Below are 25,602 nucleotides of genomic sequence, written 5' to 3'. Positions count from 1 at the left end.
CTCTTAACCCAGGCCTTGCATTTCCTTGGGCTGTCCGGACAGGTTGTGCTTCACGGTCTGAAAACATGGAAGTGACATTTTGGGGCCCGAGCCAAGGTAACTTTCAGGGGCACCCAGGTCCCTCCTGGGCAAAAAGGACTTCATACATTGGTTTGGAGCTGGAAAAGGGGAACGAGTCCCTCTAGACTGAACGCTTATTGTGGGCAGGGAATGTGCTTGCCAATTCTGTTATACTTCCCCAAGTGCTTAGTGTAGTCCTCCACTCATAGTAAGTGCTCAGTAAATACTATCAGTTGATCAATCGAGTTAAGGATCCAAAAGAAATTTGATCAGAAGCCTGAGGTGCTGTTTCCATTTGAAAGTGGGAGAGGGAGAAGGAGGGAAAGGAAGAGGGAAAGAGGAGGGAGAGGGAGTGCAATTGAGCTACAAATGGTGGTTTGATTTTGATTATAGCTTTTAATAGTCTCTGACTGAAGGGTTGGAGTTTTGTCTCTGTATAGGGCATGATTGTAATTACAGGTTCCGAAATGGCATAATTATACGAATTAGAACCACGGCCTGAGTCCTGTGAGGATTACTCATGTTGTCATTTCACTTGTGACCCTCATGGGGGGCGGTGGAAGTGAGCCAGAGGAGGGTGCGGGAGGATCGGGGGAGGGTTGGCAATCCTGACACAAGCAGATGGGACTGGAGAAACAGCTGCCGATAGAGCCGCTGCTAATAATTTGTAGCAGTCTAGAGAAGAAATGGAAGAATATTTCCCTCTTGTGATTGAGGCATTGTTGAACCTGGGGGACGAGAGGGTGGTGAGATTCTTGTGGAAATGTGTTGATTTGCACTTTGGTTTCTCACAACCCTTGAGGTTCACACTGGTGCATCTCCTGACAGGGTGAGAACATCTGTGTTTTGTATTTGGAGTTGAATCTGTAAAATACCTACCTCTGCCCTTCCCCCCAACTCCCCACCGAGAAATAAAAGTCTTCTAACAGGAGCCCCTGCCTTGTTGATGGAATTATTGTTACGGTAAAAGCCTGTCAATCGATCTGTCAATGGTATTTATTGAGCATTTACTCTCTGAGGAGCACTGTATTGAGTGGTTGGGAGAGTATATTGCAATGGAGTTGGTTGGACACATTCCCTGCCCTCAATGACTTTACAGTCTAGAATGAGTTTACAGTCTAGAACAAATTTACAGTTTAGAACAAGCTTACAGCTTCGAATGAGCTTACAGTCTCAAATGGGTTTAGAGTCTAGAACAAGTTTACAGTATGGAACGAGCTTACAGTTTAGAGTTAAACCAGTTTTCAGAGACCAGAATATGGGCTTTCCACATATGATTATCCAGTCTCCTGCCCTATATTGGAGCTACATAGAACAGAGTTCAGATTGAGGTCATGAATTTACCCTTGGCAGTGCCCCACCACCAGGATCCTAAAGGGGAGTTACCCCCATGGCTCCAATTGGGGCAGCAGCTGGGAAAATGACAAAAATAATAATAATTGTGGCTTTTGTTAAATGCCTACTTTATGCCAAGCACTAGAGTAGATGCAAAATAATAAGATAAGGTCAGACACAATTCCTCTCCCATACAGGGCTTGTGGTCTAAGTAGGAGGAAGAACAGGTATTGAATCTTCATTTTTTACATATGAGGAAAGTGAGGCACAGGAAAGTTAAGCGACTTGTCCAAGGTCACATAGGCAAGTGGAGGAGCCAGAATTAGGATCCAGGTCCTCTGCCTCGCAGACCCATCCTCTTTCCATTAGGTCATTCTGCTTCTCTGGGCCACTCTGGGATTACTTTATGGGGACAAGGTATGACCCGGCTCTGCCACTTGTCTGCCGTATGGTCTTGGGCGAATCACTTCACTTCTCTGTGCCTTAGTTACCTCCTCTATAAATGGGGATAAGAGTGGGAGCCCATGTGGGACAGGGACTTTGTCCAACCTGATTAACTTGTACCTACCCCTGGGTCAAAACGGTACTTGGCACAAAGTAAGTACTTGACAAGTATCATTATTATTATTATTACCTACAGGATGCCCAATCCACACAATAATGAGGCATTTTCTTTTGGACTTACACAGAGCTTTCAGAGAGAACTGTTACCCTGCAAGGTTCCCCCAGGGCTGGACACAGCCGGTAATGTGGCATGGGTCTTAAGAACCAAGCCCTCGGGCCAAATATCGAGGCTCAGACCAGTTCTCGAGGATGCGTTCTCTTGGGCTGTTAGTGTTTACAAGTCCGGAGGAGTGTTGCAGCTCTGGTATATGGAAATATTTGCCGGAGGAAATACAGGGACTGGAGTCCGGTGTGGGAACAGAAGCCTCGGCAAAATAACAGATTTTTAAATCTGTAGTGCTGTCTGTGTTGCTGGGAGGTCTGAAAAGTAGTATTTAGAGATTGAGGGAGATGGAGCCTTTATAAAATGCCAAATCCTCCCCCTATGGCCTGCGGGTAGCAGTTGGTCAGGGGAACCCCTGGAACTTGAAGAATCTCCTCTTGGGGCATTGGTGAAGCTGCCAAAGCAGGGGTGGCTGGCCAAACTGATTTAACAGCCCGAGGCTACCGGCGGCACTTCTGCTGAATGTGGCCAGCCCTGGGCGACAGCCCTGAAAGACTTTGTCTTCATCGTAGAATCCAAGGAGGTCTTCAAACCCCATTTGTAAACCCTGTCATGTTTCCTATCTGCTGGCATCATCATGCTGGTAGTGGAACGGTCTAACATGAAGATTTCAGAATCAATCAGTAGTATTGATTGAGCTCTAGCTGGTAGTTGAAGGGTCTAACATGAAGATTTCAGAATCAATCAGTAGTATTGATTGAGCTCTAGACTGTGATCTCTTTTGGGGCAGGGAATGTGTCTACTCCGTTAAATTACACTCTCCCAAGCACTTAGCACAGTATTCTGCACACGATAAACACTTAAAAAATTTCATTGATTGATTGATCGAGCACCTCCTGAATTCAGAGCTCTCTTCTGAGCCCAACAAGCAGACAGAAGTTTATTTATAAACAGTGGGAGCAAGAAGAAAAATCCGAACACTCAGGCAAACAGGTTTTGGGACCAAAGGAAAGAGAGAAAGAATAGAGAGAATCCTGGGAAGAAATTTCTCCTGTCTTCTCTTCCCTTCCACAGGGGGCAAATTCTGTAGAATTCAAGGGTCTGGGATCTTCATGGGGAAGTGTAATTACGATTCTGTGGATGTTCTGTGGATGTCTGTATCAGAATTGCAGGAATGAAGGAACTTTTCCCTCTAGCTACAGATAAAAGCATCCCAACATCCCAGGTTGTTGGCTGGGAGACCAGATGAACTGGTGAGGACACTGAGGCGTCCAGTTCATTTACCTTTGGAAACCTCTGGATGGAAAGGCCCAAGAGTGAAAATAGTAATTTGAGGGTATTCCCTACTTCTCCCAACTGCACAAGGGGATATGAACCTAGGAGCTGATGAGTCAAGGGCCATTCACCCTACACGTGGAGCCATTCAGTCTCCAGATAATAATAATAATGGTATTTTTTAAAGCACTTACCATGTGCCACGCACTGTACTAAGCGCTGGGGTGGATATAAGCAAATCGGGTTGGACACTGTCCCTGTCCCATGTGGGGCTCACAGTCCCAATCCCCATTTTACAGATGAGGTAACTGAGGCCCAGAGAAGTAAAGTGACTTGCCCGAAGTCATACAGCAGACAAGTGGCGGAACCAGGATTAGAACCTTCTGACTCCCTGGCCCATGCTCTATCCACTATGCCATAAGAGACCCCTGAGTTCTCCACTCCAGCGGGTTTGCATGTTCAGGGCCATGCTGAGAAGAGCTTCCTCACATTTCATCAGGAACAGAGTCTTGCTGTGGCTCTCTGCCAGCCCTCCAGCCTAATCAACACTAACCGGCTGGGCCCTAGTACAGGATTTCCTTTGTTCCCCCTTAACCCTTGCGATATGGCCTCCTTGCCCTGGCTCTTCCATCCTTCTGTCAGCTGGGCGGGGGGGTGGGCGGTAAGGGAAGGTCGGGGGGGCATTTGGGTCTCCAAACTGCTCTGCTCTGGATTTAGATTGGGAGGAGAACAAGATTTCGGATCCCTAGCTTCTCCCTTTTATCAGGCTGGCTGCAGGAGGGGTCCAGTTAGGTAGAGTTAGGCCTGCTTCCCCACTTTCCTCAGACCTGATGCTGTGGTAATAGCTGTTCCACAAAGGCTGATCTTGGTTGGTCAGGAAAGGGTTGAATAGGCTGTTGGTTTTCAGATTAACGTGGAGGTGAATCTCGTTAGCTCTTATTCACACTCTCTCTAGGCTGTAAGCGCGCGGTGGACAGGAAATATGTTGTACCCTCTCAAGCTCTTAGTACAGTGCTCTGCACACAGTAAACACTTAGTAAATATGATCAACTGACCGATGGAGGGGTGGGGAGACCTGGCACCAAGGCCTGCCCCTGGATGACGCTGATATATACCCAGTCTGAGGAGGTTGTCATTAACCCAGTTAAGAGCCTTTGAGAAATATGCTGGAACTGGGGTTCATTATTAGCTGCTTCTCCCTTCATCTCTGGAAGGCAGATTCTAGGCATTTGGCATTTGTTAAGCACTTATTAAGTGCCAGGCATACAAGCTTATCAGGTTGGACACAGTCCATGTTCCACACGGTAATCACAGTCTCAATCCCAATTTTACAGATGAGGCAATTGAGCCACAGAGAAGTGAAGCAACTTGCTCCAAGTCACACAGCAGTCAAGAGGTGGAGCTGGGATCAGAACCCTGGTCCTTCTGACTCCCAGGCCCGTACTCTTTCCACTAGGCCACACTGCTTCTCAGCACTAACACTCACCTGCACTGCCTCACCAAGGAGCTGAAAACATCCTAGATGTGGATAAAGTGGTGGCAAGTGGGTGGGAAGAAAGGCTCTCCAAGCTCTTCAGGCTGCTTAGCCTCTTGGAAACCTTCCTGATGCCTGCAGTTTGCCTCAATGGTGGCCTTTAAGTGCAGGGACCGAATCGACTATGTAGATTCCTCCCTGAGCTGACTGGATTGCTGCATTGGCACAAGCCGAGGAGGTGAGGAGAGGAGTCTCACTCTCACAGGGAGTAATGGAAGGGTGAAGATCAGGAGAAGGTAGATTTCGATCTGTGAAACAGACTTTTAGGACTAGAAATTACATTTTCTCACTCCACCACTTATTTCTGCATCTAGAGCAGCTGAGATTTGCCGAGCCCTGCAAGCACCTGAAGAAGAACTGTTTGGAACAGCTGGGTGTTTAGAGAACTCTGGTTAAGATGTTGTTAGTTCAAGCAAGGGAGAATGAGGTGGGGGGTGGGTCTCATCCCATTCCCTGTTCCATTCTTGAATGCTCTGTTAAGGATCAGAAGGGCCATCCCAGACATGGATATGTACTGAGAGGGAAAAGAGAGGGAGAAAGAAAGAAAAAAAAGCACCTGATGATGAACCTGACTTAGAGCTTCTATACATTTGAGCAAAATTTGATGTCCTCCGGGCCTCATTTGGGTAGAAACTTGTAAATTTTTAAAAATCCTATAAGCAAACAAGCTAATATCTTGCCTGCCATCTCCACTTTCTCCTCTACTCCTCTAAAATCCCTGTTATAAGTATATCAGGACAGAAAACACTGATTTTCCATATAAAAAGGTAAGCTAGAAGGAGAAATAGTGTGAAAATGGATGCTACTAATGTTTGGGGTCAGTATCTTTGCTTTGCTCTCATTCCTTACTTTGCACCTTCAGCTTCTGTCACCATGGAAATGGAACGATGCACCCACCAGGTTTCTCTACTATCTGGGTAATAGCCCCTGCACAAAATGGTGTTAATTCTGTTTGACATAATTGTGTGTCAACTCTGAGCTGTGGGAGGAATGATGAGGGCTGGACCTCAAGTGTCTGCCTGAAACGGCTCAGTTCAGAATCCTGGGAAGTTCAGGGCTTTGTGATTTTGGACAATGCTACAGCTCCACGTCGGTTATTCCGCATCTGAGCTATCGCCACAGCTCCTCTTAGTACCGTATTATTGACTTTCTCTAAATAGAACAAAAACTCAGCCATCTGTCCAGGGAGAGGCAGGTCCCCTGCTATTTCTGCAGAGTGTCGCATCATTATGAAAGAAAATTCTGGATTAAACCTACTGCTGACTCTCGCTGCTTCTGGATCATGTTTTATCCGAGAATCTCGGTGCTCAAATCACTCAGTGCCATACACCCCTTGGGCAGGAGTTGGGAATTGATGGGTAGGGGGATGGCTGTCAAGCAGCAAGATAGACTGCAGATTCCCGACTCAATCTAGAACATTTATTGAGCTACTCACTGTGTACAGAGCCCCCAGTCCTAATTCCAGCTCTCTGCATCTAGAGCCCTTCCTGTGCTAGTTGCCCAAATTCACAACTGGTTAGAGTTGCTGAAATTAACATGCCATAAATTTGCAGGGAGTATCATCCCTTTTATGAAGTCCCATCAGTGAGTTGGAATGTGACTCAAAGGGTGGTCATGGGAACTGTTAGAAAAACCACTTGGTTTCTGCGTCTCAAGTTTTCAGAATTTACAGCGGGGTCTAGTGAAAAAGGTGAGGATCTGGGAGCTGAGAGTCTTCGATTATAGTTCCAACTCTGCCGTTAAGCCTGCTGTGTGACCTCAGGTAAGTCACTTAACCTTGCTTTGCCTCCAGTTCCTCAGGGGGATATTGTGAGGGTGAAATGAGATGAAGTAAAAGCACTCTAAATAAAAGTGCTTTACAAATTCAAGATGGCATGATGATGATGATCATCCCCAATTTTTTTTATTAAGTGCTTACTATGTACCAGTCATTGTACTAAGTTCTGGGGTAGATACAAGCCAATCAGGTTGGACACAGTCCATGTCCCACATAGTGCTCACAGTCTCAATCCCTATTTTACAGATGCGATAACTGAGGCACAGAGATGTGAAGCGACTTGCCCAAGGTCCCGCAGCAGACAAGTGGCAGAGCCTGTATTATGATCCAGATCCTTCTGACTCCCAGGCCCATGCTCTTTCCTTTAGGCTATGCTCTTTCTCCTCATAAATATTTAATCATCCCAAACCAGGCTCCCACAGTTGTATTCAGTTTGGTGAGCTTCAGTCTGGTATTCTAACTCATTCTCCATGGCTACAGGGGCACAGGGCAGGGTTGAGAGCCCTGTCTCTTCGAGAAGGGCGCAGTTTCATCTTCTCTAGGCAGAGCAGAGGTTTAAACTCCAGGTGAATGGGTTTATATTAATGTCTGTCTTCCCTTCTAGATTGTAAGCTCACTGTGGGTAGGGAACACGTTTTCCAACTCTTTTATATTGTACTCTTCCAAGTGCTTAGTACAGTGCCTTGCACACAGTAAGCACTCAATAGATACGATTGACTGGGGGGGCTGCAAATTCCCCACACATAGTGTGTTCCAGGGGCTGGTCCCAGGCCCCCGCCTGGGGGTGGCCCTACAGCAGCCCTGAGAGAGAAGGCCAGAGCTGTCGGAGGCAGGGGTAATGGGAAGGGAACTGGACACCTGCTCACAACCATGTGTCTCCAACCCTCCGAGCCATCAGGCCCCTGTACCCTGCTGGGGTGACAGGCTTTCCCAGAGGCATGTGCGAGGGTCACGGTCAGTTGTCCCCAAAGAGAGGGCTCTGGGGCCCTCAAGGGGGGCAGGGGTGGGACAGAGAGAGAGAGAGAAATGCATACACATGCTCAGACATGCCTGGATGCTCTGCTGCCAGGGTACGGAGTGGAGCCCAGGGAAGACTGCAACCCAAGTTTCTCCATTGCAGGCAGCAGGCTTAGGAAACTGAATAGGAAGTGGCAGCTGTGGGTGGGCGGAAGGGCGCAAGTGAGATGTCTCAATCCTCAGCATATGAGACAAGATTGCTAGCCAATTACGTCAGACTGGTGGGTCTAGCGAAAGCCAATCTGTGGCTATCTTGGCCCATGGCACCTGAATGCCAGGAACTGGGAGTCCAACCTGGCCCAGTGGGGAGGAGAATAAGTTCCCTTAGCACTTACAGGCTGAAATAGTCTCAGCTTTCTAAAATGCTCCTTTTTTCTAAAATACTTTGCAGCTGCTGCTTTATTTGGGGAATACAGGGCAATAGAGGCCCAAGTGGGTTAAATGATTTCCCCAAGTTGCTCATTAAGGCAATGTTTAGATATGAGACTAAAATTAGGACATCCAGGTGGTTTGATTATTTGGCTTTGGCCGTCAGTGAGGAGTGTGTTCCAGAGTGGGCCCATTGAGGACAAGTGACTAGGTTAAGCTAAGGCCTGATAGGCCTGAGATATTAGTTAAAATCCACGCTCTAAATGCAGTCAAGCGCAGCTGCAAACAAAGTAATTGAGAAGGAGTGTGGCCTAGTGAAAAGAGCATGGGCTTGGGAATCAGAGGCCGGGGATGTCTAATCCTGTCTCCACCCCTTGCCTGCTGTAAAACCTTGGGTGGGCCACCAAACTTCTCTGTGCTTCAGCTTCCTCCTCTGCAAAATGAGGATTAAATTCCCATTCTCCCTTCCACTTAGAATGCAAGCCCCATGTAGGACAGGGATTCTGTCCACCTATTTATCCTGCATCTACCCCAGCACTTACCATGGTGCTTGGCTCATAAAAGGTGCTTGACAAATGCCATTAATAATTATTATTGTGTCCACTTCTTGTTCTGTGAAATGGAACTGATATTACTACGTTAACCTGTTCGGAAAGTGACATGAACTATGTGGAATTTAAGAGTCTGTGGGGAGCTGAAGGGTCTAGGCACCCTGAAGCTCAAGCTGGGTTCAGATGTGAAACCCTTTCACATGTGAACCTGTTCCAAGCCTATTCCAGTGGCCACTAACCCAAGTTCCATGGACTCCATGCTGGAAAACTCCCATTCATCTGCAACCAGTGGGTCTGGCTTTTCCCCAGAAGAGTATCCTGGTATGGCTCCTTCTAATCCTGCTGCTTTCTTACTCACCACTTATCTGCACCATGCAGCCCACTGCTAGTGACCCTGGGCCTCTTTTGTTCAAACTTTGGGTTCCAGCCCAGAGATCACATTGGGCTGACTCTCCCAACACGGTCTGTGGGAGGCTGTGATGATAGCGGCCTGTCTGCGATGTTAAGCAAATCAGAGTTACAGTAACTTGGTTCCTGATTAACAAACACCCCAGGGATGTGGCTAAGAAAGATCCAGCAAGGCAATCTTGTGTGCAGCTTGTCCCAACACTCCAACCTCTTGCTGCATCCCTGGCCCCCTGACATTTGAAGGGCTATGTCCTGGAGGAAGGGAGTGGCAGGAAGTGGGGTCGAGGAGAGATTGCTTCAAGAGGCCTAAGAAACAAAGGGATTTGCAACTAGAATCCCTAGTCACCCAGGTATGGGAACGGGGGCCCTCTGTGCAGAGAGCAGGCAGGGGAGATCCTTGGCAGCTGTTTCTTGGCCCATCCTACAGAGTGACTATCCCTCCCCAGGGTCCTGGCACTGACTTCATATAAGCTCGTCCTGGGCAGGGATGTATCTGTTCTGTTGTTATAGTGTACTCTCCTGACCATGTCATACAGTGCGCACAATCTTGTCTTATGCTGTCGAGTCGTTTCCGACCCACAGCAACTCCTTGGACACATCTCTCCCCAGAACACCTCTCCTCCATCTGCAGTCATTCTGGTAGTGTACCCATACAGTTTTCTTAGTAAAAATACACAAGTGATTTACCACTGCCTTCTTCCACGCAGTAAACTTGAGTCTCCTCACCCAACTCTCTCCCATGCCGCGGCTGCCCAGCGCAAGTGAGTTTTGACTCGCAGCGGATTGCCTTCCACTCACCAGCCACTGCCCAAGCTAGGAATGGAAAACGTATGCCTCTGATTGACTCTCCCTCCCCTAGTCGAAACTGGTAGAGTACTGGATACTCTCCAGGTGCGATCCTGAGAGGGGAGTGCCCACAGTAAGCACTCAATAAATATTGATTGATTCGGGCGAGCTGCAACTCGGAAATAGATTTCTAAAACCCATCGGTGACAGTTGTGCTGATGGAAAGTGTTGGGGTAGATACAAGAGAAGCAGCGTGGCTCAGTGGAAAGAGCCCGGGCGTGGGAGCCAGAGGTCATGGGTTTGAATCCCGCCTCTGCCACCTGTCAGCTGTGTGACTGTGGGCAAGTCACTTTACTTCTCTGTGCCTCAGTTCCCTCATCTGTAAAATGAGGATGAAGACTGTGAGCCTCACGTGGGACAACCTGATTACCCTGTATCTACCCTAGCGCTTAGAGCAGTGCTCTGCACATAGTAAGCACTTAACAAATACCAACATTATTATTATTATTACAAGTTAATCAGGTTGGAAACAGTCCCTGTCCCACATTAGGCTTACAGTCTAAGTAGGAGGGAGAACAGGTTTTGAATCCCCATTTTACAGATGAGGAAACTAAAGCACAGAGAAGTTATGTGACTTGCCCAAGGACCCAGCAAGCAATTGATAGAGTTGGGATTAGAACCTAGGTCCCCTGGACTCCCAGCCCCTTGCTCTTTCCACTATGCTTTGGTGCTTCTCACACTGTGACTGCTTCTTGAAGAAGCAGTAATGAGAAGCAGCCTGGTCTAGTAAATACAGTGTGGGCTTGGCAGTCAGAAGGATCTGGGTTTTAATCCCAGCTCCACCACTTGTCTGCTGCAAGAACTTGGGCAAGTTCCTTCACTTCTCTGTGCCTCAGTTATCTCATCTGTAAAATGGGAATTAAGACTATGAACATGTCTCATGTGGGACATGGATTGTGTCCAACCTGATTAGCTCATAAACTACCCCAGCACTTAGTATGGTGCTTGATACATAGTAAGGGCTTAACAAATACCATTAAAAAAAAGTCTGGAGGGCTCCCTTCCCCCTCCCTCCACCCTTTCCCAAGCCACCAGACCACAAAGCTGAAAATTGCCATTTGTTGCAGCCCACAGAGCCAGAGCCCATAAAGTTACGATGGGGTGGTCCAGTGCCCTCAAAGAGGAAGGCACTCTAGTAGCCGGGTCGTTATCACCTTCTGGGAGAGGAAACCAGGCAGAGCAAGCAGACCAGGGGACCAGAGAGAGGGAATGTACTCTAGGGCAGCCTGCAACCCAGAGCCTGGGCCTGGCCTCTGAGAGGTCTCCACAGGGGCCTCCCCTAAACTGGGCCTTGGAGAGGAACCCAGGGAGAGAGTTCTGAAAGTGGGACGAGAGCAGAGAAGAAAGGTCTGTTCATCTAGAGCCCAGGATCTCTTTTCCGTTCCTCTGCTGGGTGACCCTGAGCAAGTTAAGTGACCTCTCTGGCCCATTTTGCCACCAAATTCCCCCTTCCCCTCCCCCCCCCAAAAGAAAAACTGAGCACCACCGTATCGTTGTCACAGGAGTGTTAGGGGAGTGAGGGATAGAGTTATAGAGAAAGGCACCATGGAAGTCCAGGGAAGCAAAAGAAATGACAATCTGGTTGTTGTGTGTTTCTGTTGTAGATGTCTTCAGGCAGCGTGACGGCCCTGTGGGGAACGTGTTCCGCCTAGCCAGCTGAGCCCAGGTGTCCCAGCGGGTTTCAGCTCTTCTACCCATGGCCTCCTGTTCCCATTGACAAGACCAGCAAGCCACCCAACACGCCCTAAAACGTCCCTGTGCTCACGCCGAGCCATGGAGGGCCCTGACGTGCCGGTGGGGTCCTTGATCGACTTCGGAGAGGAGTTGCCCCCTCCCACGGCGCTGGGGTCCCCACCCCTGAACCCCAGTAGTGGGGGCGGATCCCTGGGAGATGCAGCTTCTGAGAGCGATGCCACGGAATCTGCGGACAGCGAGAACGACATGGGAGACTCCCCCATGCACCCCAGCTGGGATCGTTACCACCGGTCATCATCCAACGACTCCTTCTCTTCCAATCAGAGCACGGAGTCAGCCCAGGACGAGGAGACCCTGGGGCTCCGGGAGTTCATGCGGCACTACGTGGAGAAGGTCTTCTCTGGGGTGTAAGTGGGCAGAAGCATCTGGAGACCGGGCTGGGTTCAGGGTCGGCAGCTCCTGCCAGCTTCGATTCAGCCCGTGTGTTATCTAGTGCCCTGGCTTGCTATGAGAATTGTTGACAGTAAGGTTCCTTTATTGTGGGGGTTTTATGACTTTAAGCACTGTCCTTCCCAACCAGCTGTGTAAGTAGCCCTGGAAAGCATCTTGCCTGGCCACACGATAGCTGTTTGTCTTTCATAATCAAAGATATCATTCCTGTTGATGGACTTTCACCTGGCAAAGACCGAGTCACAGAGCTAGCTAGACTGGAAAGCTGTGGACAGTCATTTCTGTCTTACTTGCCCTTTCCGTCCACCCCGGTCTTACCCCAGCCTCCGGTGGCCGGAGACCAGCACCATTTATTACAGGGATGGGGAGGGGGATCCATTCAGGCCTGCATAGATATCTAGGCCCACAGCATCTCTTAGAAATTAGTCCCGGGATGTTTATCATCCTAGCAGTCAAGATGTTCTTCCTTACTTCGAACTGAAACCTTTCCTGCTTAAATTTTAAAGTGTTTCTTTGTTGGCTGAGGAGGTGGAGAATTCTGACCGGGATCCTTCTTGAAATAAATATCTTCAGATCTTAGAAGTGCCATGTCACTCTTTAGACCCTCTCTTCTCTAGATGACCTGATTTTTGGTTCCTTTAATCATTTTTGTTGTTCTTTTCTGACTCTTATTCAGCTTTCTCACACCTCTTTTAAAATGTAAGAGACAGTGAAAGGATCATCTCCCAGTTCTTGTGTGCGTTTCCAGCTTCTTTTTAGCTTTACAGTTCATATTGCTCAGATCTCTTCTGTTTATGGTTCCCTTTGATTTCCAGGTCTTTTGCTGCCATCTCTGTGCTGTGCCATTCGTTCTCCACTCTGAACCTGTCTCCTTTTCTGGAAGCCTCCTGTTGGTCTCGGGTAAAGAGCAGGGAAGCAGGAGACCTGGGTTCATATCTACCAACTCTGTTGTATTGTACTCTTCCAAGCACTCTGCACACAGTGCTCTGCACACAGTAAGCTCTCAGTATATACCATTGATTGATTCTAGTGTTAGCCCTGCAGAAAGAGGAGCTCCTGCTGGGGCTAGGTCATCAATGGAGAAGGTTTCTGACCACAGAAACAGTGTGGTCTAGTGGATAGAGTATAAGGCCTGGAAGTCAGAAGGACCTGGGTGCTAATCCCAGCTCCACTATTTGTCTGCCGTTTTCATTCATTCATTCGGTCGTATTTATTGAGTGCTTATCGTATGCAGAGCACTGTACTCAGCGGTTGGAATGTAAAATTCAGCAACAGATAGAGACAATCTCTGCCCAACAAGGGGCCCAGAGTCTAAAAGGGGGAGACAGACAGCAAACAAAACAAGTAGACAGGCATCACCTTGGGCAAGTCATTTCAATTTTCTGCGCCTCAGTTTTTCATTAGTAAAATGAGGATTGAGACTGTGAGTTCCATGTCTCACAACCCTATTAACTAACACCTACCTACCCCAATGCTTAGTACAGTGAAGCGGCGTGGCTCGGTGGAAAGAGCCGGGGCTTGGGAGTCATAGATCATGGGTTCGAATCCCGGCTCTGCCACTTGTCAGCCGTGTGACTGTGGGCAAGTCACTTCACTTCTCTGGGCCTCTGTTACCTCATCTGTAAAATGGGGATTAAGACTGTGAGCCTCACGTGGGACAACCTGATGACCCTGTATCTACCCCAGCGCTTAGAACAGTGCTCTGCACATAGTAAGCGCTTAACAAATACCAACATTATTATTATTATTACAGTGCCTGGTATATAGTAAGCACTTAGCAAATGCCATTAGAAGCATAGAGCCACCTAGAGTGTGCCACATTGTGGACCCGCCCAGCAGAAGTCCTGAAAAATAGATGACTAATGTGGGCAGCAAAGACCATAGCAGCTAATAGAGACAACTGCCTGCTGGGGTATGTATCACTGTAATCAGTCAGTTGTATTTATTGAGCACTTGCTGTGTGCAGAGCACTGTACTAAGCACTTGGAGATAATGATATAACAGAGTTGGTAGACACATTCCCTGCCCACCACGGTGCAGCATGACATCTGCATCTGTTTCACACTGTGCCACACCCCTGCCCACTTGGCTCACCTGCTGCTCTCCATGCTGCCAGGGGACCGTGACTGGGAGGGAGGAGACAGTTGAGGCCTTTCACAATATGAAGTTGATGTGGGGTGAGGAGATGGGTTCCTGCTGCTTGGCCAGTCGTGGGGCTTGAGCAGTGGAGAGGTAGGCCTGGGCTCTGGCCTTTAGTTCACCCCCTGTAGAGACCCCGCTGGGGACCCTCTCTCCCCAATCTTCCTCCCCTCCCACTTTCAGGGAAAGCCCAATCTCCCCTTCCCAACCCACCACTGGGCCCAGTACAGATGGTGCAGGAGAGACCCTGCCTCCTCCAGGCACCTTGTCCTCTCATCCTGGGAGGGAGGTGCCCAGAGGCAGCCTCGTCGTCATCTCTCAGCAGCATCTTCAATAGGGCAGGAATTCTGTAAGGCTGACCTTGAAATGAAAGGCCTGCCTGGTAGAAGCTTTGTTTGGGTCACTGCCAGCGGATAGTAGCAGACCTGTCCAGCATGCCCACCTTGACTAGGTGCCCTGCTTGTGGGCACAGGGGGAGGCCGCCCCATTTGACACAAAGGGCAATAACAGTGGCAGGATGGGAGCCTTCCCTGCTTTCCATAGAAAGACCCTGGAGTCTTTAGTAATAATGATAGTGATAATACTGGTATTTTTAAGCACTTACCATGTGCCAAGCACTGTGCTCAGTTCATTCAGTTGTATTTATTGAGTACTTAACTGTGTGCAAAGCACTGTACTAAGCATTTGGGAGAGTATACAATCTAACAACAGACACATTCCCGCTCACAACAAGCTCACAGTCTAGAGAGGGAGACAGACATTAATATAAATAGATAAATTACAGAATTATACATATGTGCTGTGGGGATGGGAGGATGAATGAAAGAGCAAATAAGAGCCACGCAGAAGGGAATGGGAGAAGAGGGCTTAGGGAAGACTTCTTGGAGGAGATGTGCCTTCAATAAGGTTTTGAAGTTGGGGAGAGTAATTATCTGTCTGATATGAGGAGGGAGGGCGTTCCAGGCTGGGGGTAAGATGTGGGTTAGAAGTTGGCCGCGAGATAGATGAGATAGAGATACAGTGAGAGGGTTAGCATTAGGTTAGCATAGTGTTGGGGTAGCTAGAGTTCAGTGTAAGGTAGAGTTCTATATGGGTTTGAGACAGACTGAAATGAAATGTAGCCAGGCTAGGACTGGATTCAGATCCCCCCCACGGCTCCAGATCTCCATATCAATCCTGCTTTACCCTTGTAGATCTAGTTATACCGGAGCACATGTTTTCAGTTTGCATTTTGGATAGTACACACTCAGGGAATTGAGAAACGTTCTTTGGATTACACAAGCCTGTTGGGACTCAGCGTGCAGCATTATCAAAGAAGCTGGTGGCGTATACACACGTGGCATCGGAAGGGGTCGGGATCTCAGCCAAAGCTTTCCTGATTGATGATGGTTGTAATAACTGTGGTATTTGTTAAGCGCTTGCCTGGTTTCAAGCACTTTACTAAATGCTGGGGTAAGTACAAGATAGCCTGATCCCACATGGAGCTCACAGTCTTAGTAGGAGGGAGAACAAGTATCGAATCCCTATTTTGCAGATGAGGAAACTGAGGCATAGAGACGTTAAGTGACTTGTCCAAGGTCACAGAGCAAGTAAGTGGTGGAGTCAGGATTAGAACCCAGGTATTCTGACTCCGAAGCCCATGATCTTTCCACTAGGCCACTTGGCTTAACACGAGGTCTTACAAGCATGCCACCTTCACGTTATAGGACAGGATGCATTCATACCCACTGTGGAAGGGCCCTGGCCCCCTCCAGGTCCTGGCTGGATTCCCATGTCATCAATCAACCAATGGTATTTATTGAGCACCTACTGTGTGAAGAGCACGGTACTAAGCTCTTGGGAAACTACAGTTAAATAGAGTTGTTAGACCCAATCCTTTTCCTCAAGGAGCTTACAGTCTAGTGCCACGATCCAAGAATCTGCTTGGTCTCAGATGGGCCGGGCCAGACTGCTGGACTTGGAACAGTTGCCCTTCCTCGTCAAGGTTGGCCAGAACCAGTCCCCCTCTCTCTCCCTCCATTTTGGTTCGATCCGATTTCTGTGGTCTTTTTGGCCATTATTGGGCCGTTCTAGTCCTCGTTTGGCCCTGACCAACTGAAATGTCACCTGCTGAGACCTTCTCTAGCATTGGCTAGCATTAAATATTTGGATGTTCCGGCTGCTCACCCAGGAACTGGTCTTTATCAAGACAAACCCGTTCTCTGAGGGCGGAGCTTAGTCTGAAGTCCAGGCTTGGTGGACGTGGCCTTACTCTCTCTTTCCAAGTATGAAGAACGCCCCGTAGCAGAGAGAGGTGTTGAGTTTCCACTCTGGATCTTTACTCAGCAGGCTGGCTTTGAGCTCAGGAAGTGGGTAGTGTAAACCTTCTCAGGGTAGAGACAATACCTCCCAGCTAGCCTGTTTGCAGCCCTAGGGCACCAGCTGCCTCAGGACTTTCTGGCTCCCAAGAGAGGGGTGTGTCTGCCTGTTTGCACGCTGCTGTGCGTCACGGAAGGCTGGCAGGACTGACTGAGATATTCTTAGAAATCGGGCTTCATCGGGGGAGTCGTGCACAATGTCGAAAACCTCTGCTCTCTGGGGGCAGCTTTTCCCTCCCTTCTTTCTGGGGTGGTCGAATGATAAAAATTGTGGTATTTGTTAAGCTCTTGTGGTATTTGTTAAGCACTTACTTTATGCCAAGTGCCGAGATAGATAATCAGTCTAAGTCCCACATGGGGATCACTGTCTAAGAGGGAGCGAAGAACAAGGGTTTTATTCCCATTGCACAGATGAGGAAATTAAGGAAGGCATAGAGAAGTGAGGGGACTTACGCAAGGTCACACAAAAGGCATGTTCCAGAGCAGGGATTAGAACCCGGGTCTCCTGAGTCTTAGGCTTGTGTTCTTCCCACTAGCTGCTCCTGAGCTAAGCCTTTGACCAGCCTGAGGCAGAGAAACCAGCAGTGACCATTCCTATTCCAAAGCAGCAGGCTGTGTTTCCAGTGCCCAGGAACATTGGTCCTGTGTCAGTCGACTCCGTCACGGTCACACAGCTAAATAGGGTTCACTGGCAGGAGTAACAGCTTCAAATGCAAGACCATTTCCATGCACATAAATGGGCCCTAGGGGAATGTGAAGGTTTTCATGGTCAAATATCACTGCAGGGGCTTCATGCTTTCGGGACTGATCTGTGGGGGTGCTTTGACCGAAGCTTTCCAGGGTGTCTACTGGCAAGATGTCCACCGGCATCTCAGAACAGTTGTTCTGTCAGGGACATGGGCTTTCCCCTGACCAGGGAATGCCAGTAACGCCTGCTTGAGGGGGAATGAAGGAGAAGGGAAATTGGAGAACCAGAAGTGGCTGTTGTGAGTCGAAGCAGAGAGAAGCCTCTTGGGGATGGGGAAGGGAGGGGATCTTGGGGCAATCTACACAGATGGGTCAGACCTCTTCCTCTCCCCAGGGACCTCTCCCTTTCTGGTGGTTCCTTTAAGGGTCCCTCCTCCACCCTACAGGGAACAAACATGCCCACCCTGGCCCTGCTATGCTATCTGCTAACTCTATTGGACAGACTGGTCCCAGGGAAGCAAGCCTTCGGGTTTAGCTGAGACCCAAACTCTTTCAAAATTATTCCAGGAGTGATGGCAAATTAGGGTTTTTTTTAATGGTATTATTTAAGCATTTATTATGTGCAGAGCGCTTTACTAAGTCGGAGAGCACAGTACGACACTGTTAGCCAAAACGTTCCCTGCCCACAGTGAGCTTACAGTCTAGAGAGGGGTCCCACTTCCCTGCCTGCCACTTGCTCTTGCCTCTGCTGTTTTGGTTGTTGGGTTGCAGCTGGATCCATTCTCATATGACAGAGAAAAATCAGCTGCCCTGTGTGGGTGTGGCTCAGTCCCATGGTGGCATTCTGTGGCCACCATAGTCTTTCCCTTCCAGCTCTCACAGCCTAGGCGTTGAAGAGAACCCTGGAAGGAGAGCCCATCAAAGCTCAACACCCATTTTTCTTTGTCTGGGATAGCCAGATGTGAGAGAGAGAGAGTGAGTGTATGTATGTGTGTGTGTGTGAGTGAGTGTTGGGGTGCATGTGAGTGCACACACCTGCCTGCATGTGTGTTTGCGTACAAGTGTGTGTGCTGCAACGGGGACTGGAGGAAATCAACTAGGGTGATACATCCCCTTGGCACAGTTGCTCTTGGATACAGCTGAGGCATGAAGTCCCTCCCAGATCAGATTAACTTACATTCAGACAAGACAGAATTCCATACGTGCACCTGCTAAGCTTGCCGAGACCACCTAGCTTCTCTGGCTCAGTCACTGGGTGATTCACTGGGAAGGGTTTGGGGACATGGGCCATCCTGGCCATGATTTACATCACTTCAGGGCTGTCATAGAGGCATTCATTCAGTCGTATTTATTGAGCACCTACTGTGTGCAAAGCACTGTATTAATCCAGACTTCTCCATCACCGTGGATGGCACGACCATCCTTCCCGTCCCGCAGGCCCGCAATCTCGGTGTCATCCTTGACTCGTCCCTCTCGTTCACCCCACACATCCTATCCGTTACCAAGACCTGCCGGTTTCACCTCTACAATATCGCCAAGATCCGCCCTTTCCTCTCCACCTAAACGGCTACCTTACTATTACGGGCTCTCGTTATATCCCGGCTAGACTACTGTGTCAGCCTTCTCTCTGACCTCCCTTCCTCCTCTCTCGCCCCGTTCCAGTCGATTCTTCACTCCGCTGCCCGGCTCATCTTCCTGCAGAAACGATCTGGGCATGTCACTCCCCTTCTTAAACAACTCCAGTGGTTGCCTATCGACCTCCGCTCCAAACAAAAACTCCTCACTCTAGGCTTCAAGGCTCTCCATCACCTTGCCCCTTCCTACCTCTCCTCCCTTCTCTCTTTCTACCGCCCACCCCGCACGCTCCGCTCCTCCGCCGCCCACCTCCTCGCCGTCCCTCGGTCTCGCCTATCCCGCCGTCGACCCCTGGGTCACGTCCTCCCGCGGTCCTGGAACGCCCTCCCTCCTCACCTCCGCCAAACTGATTCTCTTTCCCTCTTCAAAACCTTACTTAAAAATCACCTCCTCCAAGAGGCCTTCCCAGACTGAGCTCCTCTTCCCCCTCTACACCCTCTGCCATCCCCCCTTTACCTCTCCGCAGCTAAAGCCTCATTTTCCCCTTTTCCCTCTGCTCCTCCACCTCTCCCTTCCCATCCCCACAGCACTGTACCCGTCCGCTCAACTGTATATATTTTCGTTACCCTATTTATTTTGTTAATGAATTGTACATCGCCTTGATTCTATTTAGTTGCCATTGTTTTTACGAGATGTTCTTCCCCTTGACGCTGTTTAGTGCCATTGTTCTTGTCTGTCCGTCTCCCCCGATTAGACTGTAAGCCCGTCAAACGGCAGGGACTGTCTCTATCTGTTGCCGACTTGTTCATCCCAAGCGCTTAGTACAGTGCTCTGCACATAGTAAGCGCTCAATAAATACTATTGAATGAATGAATGAATCGCTTGGGAGAGTACAGTGTAACAAACACATTCCCTGCCCACAACGAGCTCACAGTCTAGAGATCCTGGGGCCTTCAATCCTATACCTACTTCCACAGTTGAATCTCTGTTTGTACAGAGGTGAGCCCCTTGAGGAACAGGGATTGGGTCTGGCTTCTTAGATTTGCATTTACCCCACTATTCAATACAGTGTTTGGCACAGAGTAATCACTTAATGTATATATTTTCATTACCCTATTTATTTTCTTAATGAAATGTACATTGCCTTGATTCTATTTATTTGCTATTGTTTTAATGAGATGTTCATCCCCTCGATTCTATTTATTGCTATTGTTCTTGTCTGTCCGTCTCCCCCGATTAGACTATAAGCCCGTCAAAGGCAGGGACTGTCTCTATCTGTTACCGATTTGTACATTCCAAGTTCATAGTACAGTGCTCTGCACATAGTAGGCACTCAAATACTATTGAATGAATCTCTACTAGCTTTTCCTCTGTCCCAAAGAGTGGTTTTGTGCTCATTTCACTGCTTGTTAACTCCTCCACCTGAGATCAACCAGGGGAAGGGAAGAGGTAGAAATCCCAGGAATCAAGTTCAAGTATATTGCCCCCCAGTTTGAACTGAGTTTCTGGAATGGTCAAGGCAAAAATAGTTATAATGATGGCATTTGTTAAGCACTTACTATGTGCCAGGCACTGTACTAAGCCCTTAGGTAGATGCAGCATAAGCAGGTTGGACACAGTCCCTGTCCCCAGTAGTTTAAGTAGTTGGGAGAACAGGTATTGAATCCCCATTTTATAGATGAGGAAACTGAGGCACAGAGAAGTGAAATGTCTTGCCCAAGATCACACAAAGAGCCTGTGGGAGAGCTGGGATTAAAACCCAGGTCCCTTGACTCCCAAGCCCAAGCTCTTTCCACTAAGCCACTGTGTTTCCCTTCGACCCAACAGCTATATTGTTCACATTCATTTATTTTTCAAAGGGACTGCATGGTTTCAAAGGGACTGCACTGGAATAACTTTCTCAAGTGATTTCTCCATTTACAAAATTCATAAATCAATTGGTAGGTGAAATGGACAATTTAATCATCACTATTATCAATACCTCTTCACCCACCTATTTAGGCAGAGAGCCCCTCGTGGGACATGATTATCTTGTATCTACACCAGGGCTTAGCACATCGTAAGCTTAGCACAAATACAACAATTTTTACTATTATTATTACCCTGGTCCCACCAACTCCCTCTATCCTTCTAGCTTTTGTATGCTAGCCATAAATCTATGGACAAGTTTGAGCATCCCCTCCATATTGCTTTTAGCTTCAGTGAGGTGTTCCTTGTAATTCTTCTCAACCCAGGACCTGTTGCTCGCCTGACTCCTGTGAATTTAAATCAGGCAGTGCAAGAAGCACTTGAAAAGGCTTCTTATGTCAGGAGAAGCAGCATGGCATAGTGGAAAGAGCCCAGGCTGGGGAGTCAGAAGGATCTGAGTTCTAATCCCAGGTCTGCCCCTTGTCTGCTTGGTGACTGCGTGCAAATGACTTAACTTCTCTGTGCCTCGGTGACCTCATCTGTAAATTGGGGATTAAGACTGCGAGCCCCACGTGGGACATGGACTGTGTCCAAATTGATTACTTGTATCTATCCCAGTGCTTAGTACAGTGTCTGGCATGTAGTAATCATTTAACAAGTACCATTCCAAAAAAAAAAAAAAAAGATTGTCCCTTGTAGGTGTGCCAGGGAAAGAGTAGCCAGACAGCTGAGGAAGAGATCTTGTCTTCTTTTCATATTCTCTTTAACCTTTACAGGGAGGACCTGGACCAGGAAGAGAAAGCCAAGTTTGGGGAGCTGTGCAGCAGTGAAAACGGGAAAGGCCGGGAATGGTTTGCCCGCTATGTGAGCGCTCAGGTGAGTATGATCACTATGGCTCCTCCTCTTACTACTACTCCTATTAGTCAATCAATGGTAATGATTGAACGCTTACTGTGTGCAGAGCTTGGGAGAGTACAATACAGCAGAGTGGGTAGACACATTCCAAGTCCACAATGAGCTCACAGTCTGGAGGCGGAGACAGACACTAATAGAAGTAAATCATTTATACTATATAATTTACTGGATATGTACGTAACTGCCATGGAGCTGAGAATGATTGCCATTACTATTAGATGGGTTGCGGGGAGGGGAGGGAGGAGCAGTGTGAGAAGGAGCATTCTACCCCTGAAGGGATAAAGCATGCTTTTAGTTCAGCAGCTCTGTAGGTGTGGCCCCATGGGGTCAGGGGATGGTCTGACCCGGGTGGGAAGGGCTGGTCTGCCCAAGGCTTGGGACCGTCAGAAGTGGGGCAGGGTGGCAGTGGCTAGATTGATCTGGATGGGGCCAGCGGCAGCGGGAATACTGATGCAGGTTTCTGGGCTTCTCCCTGGCAGCGCTGCAATTCCAAGTGCGTCTCGGAGCAGACCTTCTATCGGCTGGTCCAGTCCTTCGCAGTGGTGCTGTTTGAGTGAGTAAGGCCACCTGCCAGAGCCCGGATCCCAGGGGCCTTGTTTCCCCTTCACCTTGCCCCCAGGCAATTCCATCATGGGCAAGCCCTTTCCAGACTGTCAGCCATTCAGATTGTGTGGTTCTCCTGCGGATAAGCCCCAGCATCAACAAAACGGAAACCTGGTCATCAGAATTTTGCCGTGAAGTCTTGGAAGTCTTTGCCCATTGAGGTGGCAGTTAGAGGGTCCTGCCCCACAAAGCGGAGGCAGGAAGCAGACGTTTCCGTAGTAGATCTCTCGGTCCCCCTACCCAGCTTCTTTCCCTCCTAACTTGACCAGGGACTTAACCTTCCCTCCAAACTGTGAATTATACGTTTCTCCTCAAGGAGTACCTGCACACCGAGTATTGTTATTTGATGACTTTAGAGGGACATGAAGTGATCCTTGCAGTGAGCAGAATATTCTCTCCCAGAGGCTGTGATCCTGAGGGCTTCACTTGGCCCATGTTATTCCAGTCATTGTTCCATACTCCCTGATACAGTTCACCTGCTGACATACCACCAGACCGGTGGTGTTATCCACAACAAGATTGAGCCAGTCGGCTCCCCAGCCTGGATCGCAAATGCCCATGTCAGCAAGGGGCCGGGAGGAAGGGAGGAGTGGTAGTGCACCATCTCCCTGGGGACAGTAAGTACCCAAATCACCGGCGTTTTTTTTCTTAAATGTTTCATGGTATTTGTTAAGCGCTTACCATGTGCCCAACACTGTACAAAGCACTGGAATAGATAGAAGATCATCAGTCTATGTCCCAGTCTTAATCCCCATTACATAGATGAGGTAACTGAGGCATCGAGAAGTTAAGCCATTTGCTCAAGGTCACCCAGCAGACAAGTGGCTGAGCCAGGATTAGAACCCAGGACCTCTGACTCTCAGGCTCCTGCTCTTCCCACTAGGCTATGCTGTTTCTCGTGTTCCTGGAAAGGAAGTGGCATCTCTGGAGACGGGGGCTTCTGAAGCCCACCCCCAGGTTCCTACTCGTCCCTTCCACTTACAAGCCCACTCCCTCCCACCAGCTCCCCTGCTTTACTCTGTTACCATCTACAAGGACCATGGCCCTCTGGCCCTGCGTGGCTCAGTGGAAAGAGCACGGGCTTGGGAGTGAAAGGTCATGGGTTCGAATTTCGGCTCTGCCACTTGTCAGCTGTGTGACTGTGGGCAAGTCACTTAACTTCTCTGTGCCTCAGTGACCTCATCTGTAAAATGGGAATGAAGACTGTGAACCCCACGTGGGACAACCTGATTACCCTGTATCTACCCCAGCGCTTAGAACAGTGCTCTGCACATAGTAAGCGCTTAAATACCAACATTATTATTATTATTATTTTTCCTCATCATTGTACATAACCTAGAGGCCCTCTAGTGGCCAAAGGTTTACCTCAACCACGCCGCATGTTGCTCAAACAGGATTCCCACCACCACCACCCTCTCCTCATATCTGTTGCGCCCTTCCTGCTTGCAGAGCGTTGTACTAAGTGCTTGGCATTGTACTGGTCCTCCAGGGACAGCTCTGCATCCCACCAGTGGAGGGGTAAGATCAGAACTTTGGGCTTGCCCCTTTAACCAAAAGATATTTTACTCAAAATGAGACAATAAAATGTTGGCATTTGTTAAGCGCTTACTATGTGCAGAACACTGTTCTAAGCACTGGGGTAGACACAGGGGAATCAGGTTGTCCCAGGTGGGGATCACAGTCTTAATCCCCATTTTACAGATGAGGTAACTGAGGCACAGAGAAGTTAAGTGACTTGCCCACAGTCACACAGCTGACAAGTGGCAGAGCGGGGATTCGAACCCATGACCTCTTACTCCAAAGCCCGTGCTCTTTCCACTGAGCCACGCTGCTTCTCTGCTCATTTCGGATTAACTGCCCCAGAACAGACTGGAAAGGGTCTAGTTCTTTCTGACCACTCCTAACAGGCCTCTAACCTCATACCCCTTTGAGCAAGCTGAATACATTTCTTCCAGCAGTTTGGGGGATCAGGAAAACCTTATGGGGGTTTGAAAGTGAGATGGCCAGAACCATGATGATTAGACATTTCAAGTCACCACAGGCTCTAAGCTATTGGTTTTCCCTTTCCCGTCTGCACTTGGGGATAAAAGTTCAATTCCATTTCTAGTAAAAGTTTAGCAACTTTAATTTTTCCATTTGGGTGAAGCCAGCAAGTCTCATGAAAAGCCCAGGCTGATCATCTTCCACCTAGCTCCATCTACAAGAATATCCCCAAAGTCCTGCTGTCCAGATACAAAGATTCCCAAGCAAAAGCTCTGGGGTGGAATTTAGGAGAACTTGGCTTGTTTTCTAGCCCTGCAGCTAATGGACTGCCTGGGTGTCCTTAAGCAGCTTATTTCCTTGCTCCCTGTCTTTGGCTAATAATGGTAATTGTGGTATTTGTTTGTAAATACGATTGAATGAATATTTGTGAAGTGCTTACTATGTGCAAGGATTGAACTAAGCTCTGGGGAAGACACAAGATAATCAGGTCAGGCACAGCCCTTGTCCCACATGAAGCTGACATCTGAGTGGGAGAGAGAGCGGTATTGAATGTGCATTGTACAGGTGAGGAAACTGAAGCCCAAAGAAGTGAAGGGATTTGCCCAGGGTGATACACAGAAGGCAAGTGGCAGAACCAGGATTAGAATTTAGGTCCATGGACACCCCAGGCCCGTGCTCTTTCCACTAGGCCACGCTGCTTCCCACTAGGTTATCAGCTTCCCACAGCCTAGCTAGAGGATATAGGTGGCCTCTCTGGGGAATTAAGAAGCCATGCCTTTTTTTTTCCATAGTATTTGTTAATCACTAACTATATGTCAAGTGTTGATCTATGCACTGGGGTAAATAGAAATTTTTCAGGTTGGACACAGTCTAAATTGGAGAGAAGAGAATTAAATCCCCACTTTACAGATGAGGTAACCTGAGGCACAGAGAAGTTAATTAACTTGCCTGTGTTAACACGGCAGACAAGTGGAGGAATCGGGATTAGAACTCTGGTCCTCTGACTCCCAGGCCTATGCTCTTTCCACTAGGCCATGCTGCCCTAGGTGGGACAGAGGCTGTGTTTAATCTGATTAACTTGTATCTACCCCAGCTCTTTCAACCGTGTTTAGCACAAAACAAGCACTTAAATGCTATAATAATAATTATAGTAATAATAATAATGAGAGTAGCAAATCTCTCTTTTTTCATTTCAGGTGTCACCAGATGGATGACTTTGGCCCAGCTAAGAATCTAATGACCATGTGTTTCACCTACTACCACATTGGTAAATGACCTGCGTAGAGCAAGTGTGGGACTTGGAGGATTGTGTAGGACTCTCAAAAGAATAACCTTTCATGTGGCATTGTTGACTGGGATTTTAGGACAGGTTTTCAGTGTCACAGGATGGTTATTTGGTTAGAGAGTCAAGTGATTGTTCTGGGCATTGGATTTCCACCGGAAATAGCTCC

The 25,602-nt window shown here is 48.4% G+C and overlaps 1 protein-coding gene and 1 non-coding gene across 4 annotated transcripts in view; one reads left to right on the top strand and one right to left on the bottom strand.

The window, feature by feature from the left end:
* Positions 1 to 25,602, top strand: part of KIAA0513 (KIAA0513 ortholog) — a 74,112-nt gene that overhangs the window by 29,058 nt on the left and 19,452 nt on the right. For all 3 annotated transcript variants that reach the window (XM_007671657.4, XM_007671654.2, XM_039913421.1), the window contains exons 2-5: positions 11,444 to 11,941; positions 21,427 to 21,526; positions 22,045 to 22,118; positions 25,348 to 25,418. In XM_007671657.4, coding sequence (XP_007669847.1) covers positions 11,613 to 11,941; positions 21,427 to 21,526; positions 22,045 to 22,118; positions 25,348 to 25,418 — 574 coding nt within the window. In that variant the 5' untranslated portion in view covers positions 11,444 to 11,612. The remainder of the gene's footprint in view (positions 1 to 11,443; positions 11,942 to 21,426; positions 21,527 to 22,044; positions 22,119 to 25,347; positions 25,419 to 25,602) is intronic.
* LOC114815285 lies at positions 9,765 to 9,902 on the bottom strand. The gene has a single exon (XR_003763049.1). It is a non-coding gene; the product is annotated as a small nucleolar RNA SNORA7 (small nucleolar RNA).

Source organism: Ornithorhynchus anatinus, chromosome 11 (assembly GCF_004115215.2).
Source record: "Ornithorhynchus anatinus isolate Pmale09 chromosome 11, mOrnAna1.pri.v4, whole genome shotgun sequence".
Taxonomy (NCBI): domain Eukaryota; kingdom Metazoa; phylum Chordata; class Mammalia; order Monotremata; family Ornithorhynchidae; genus Ornithorhynchus; species Ornithorhynchus anatinus.
This window is presented reverse-complemented; position numbering and strand designations above follow the sequence as displayed.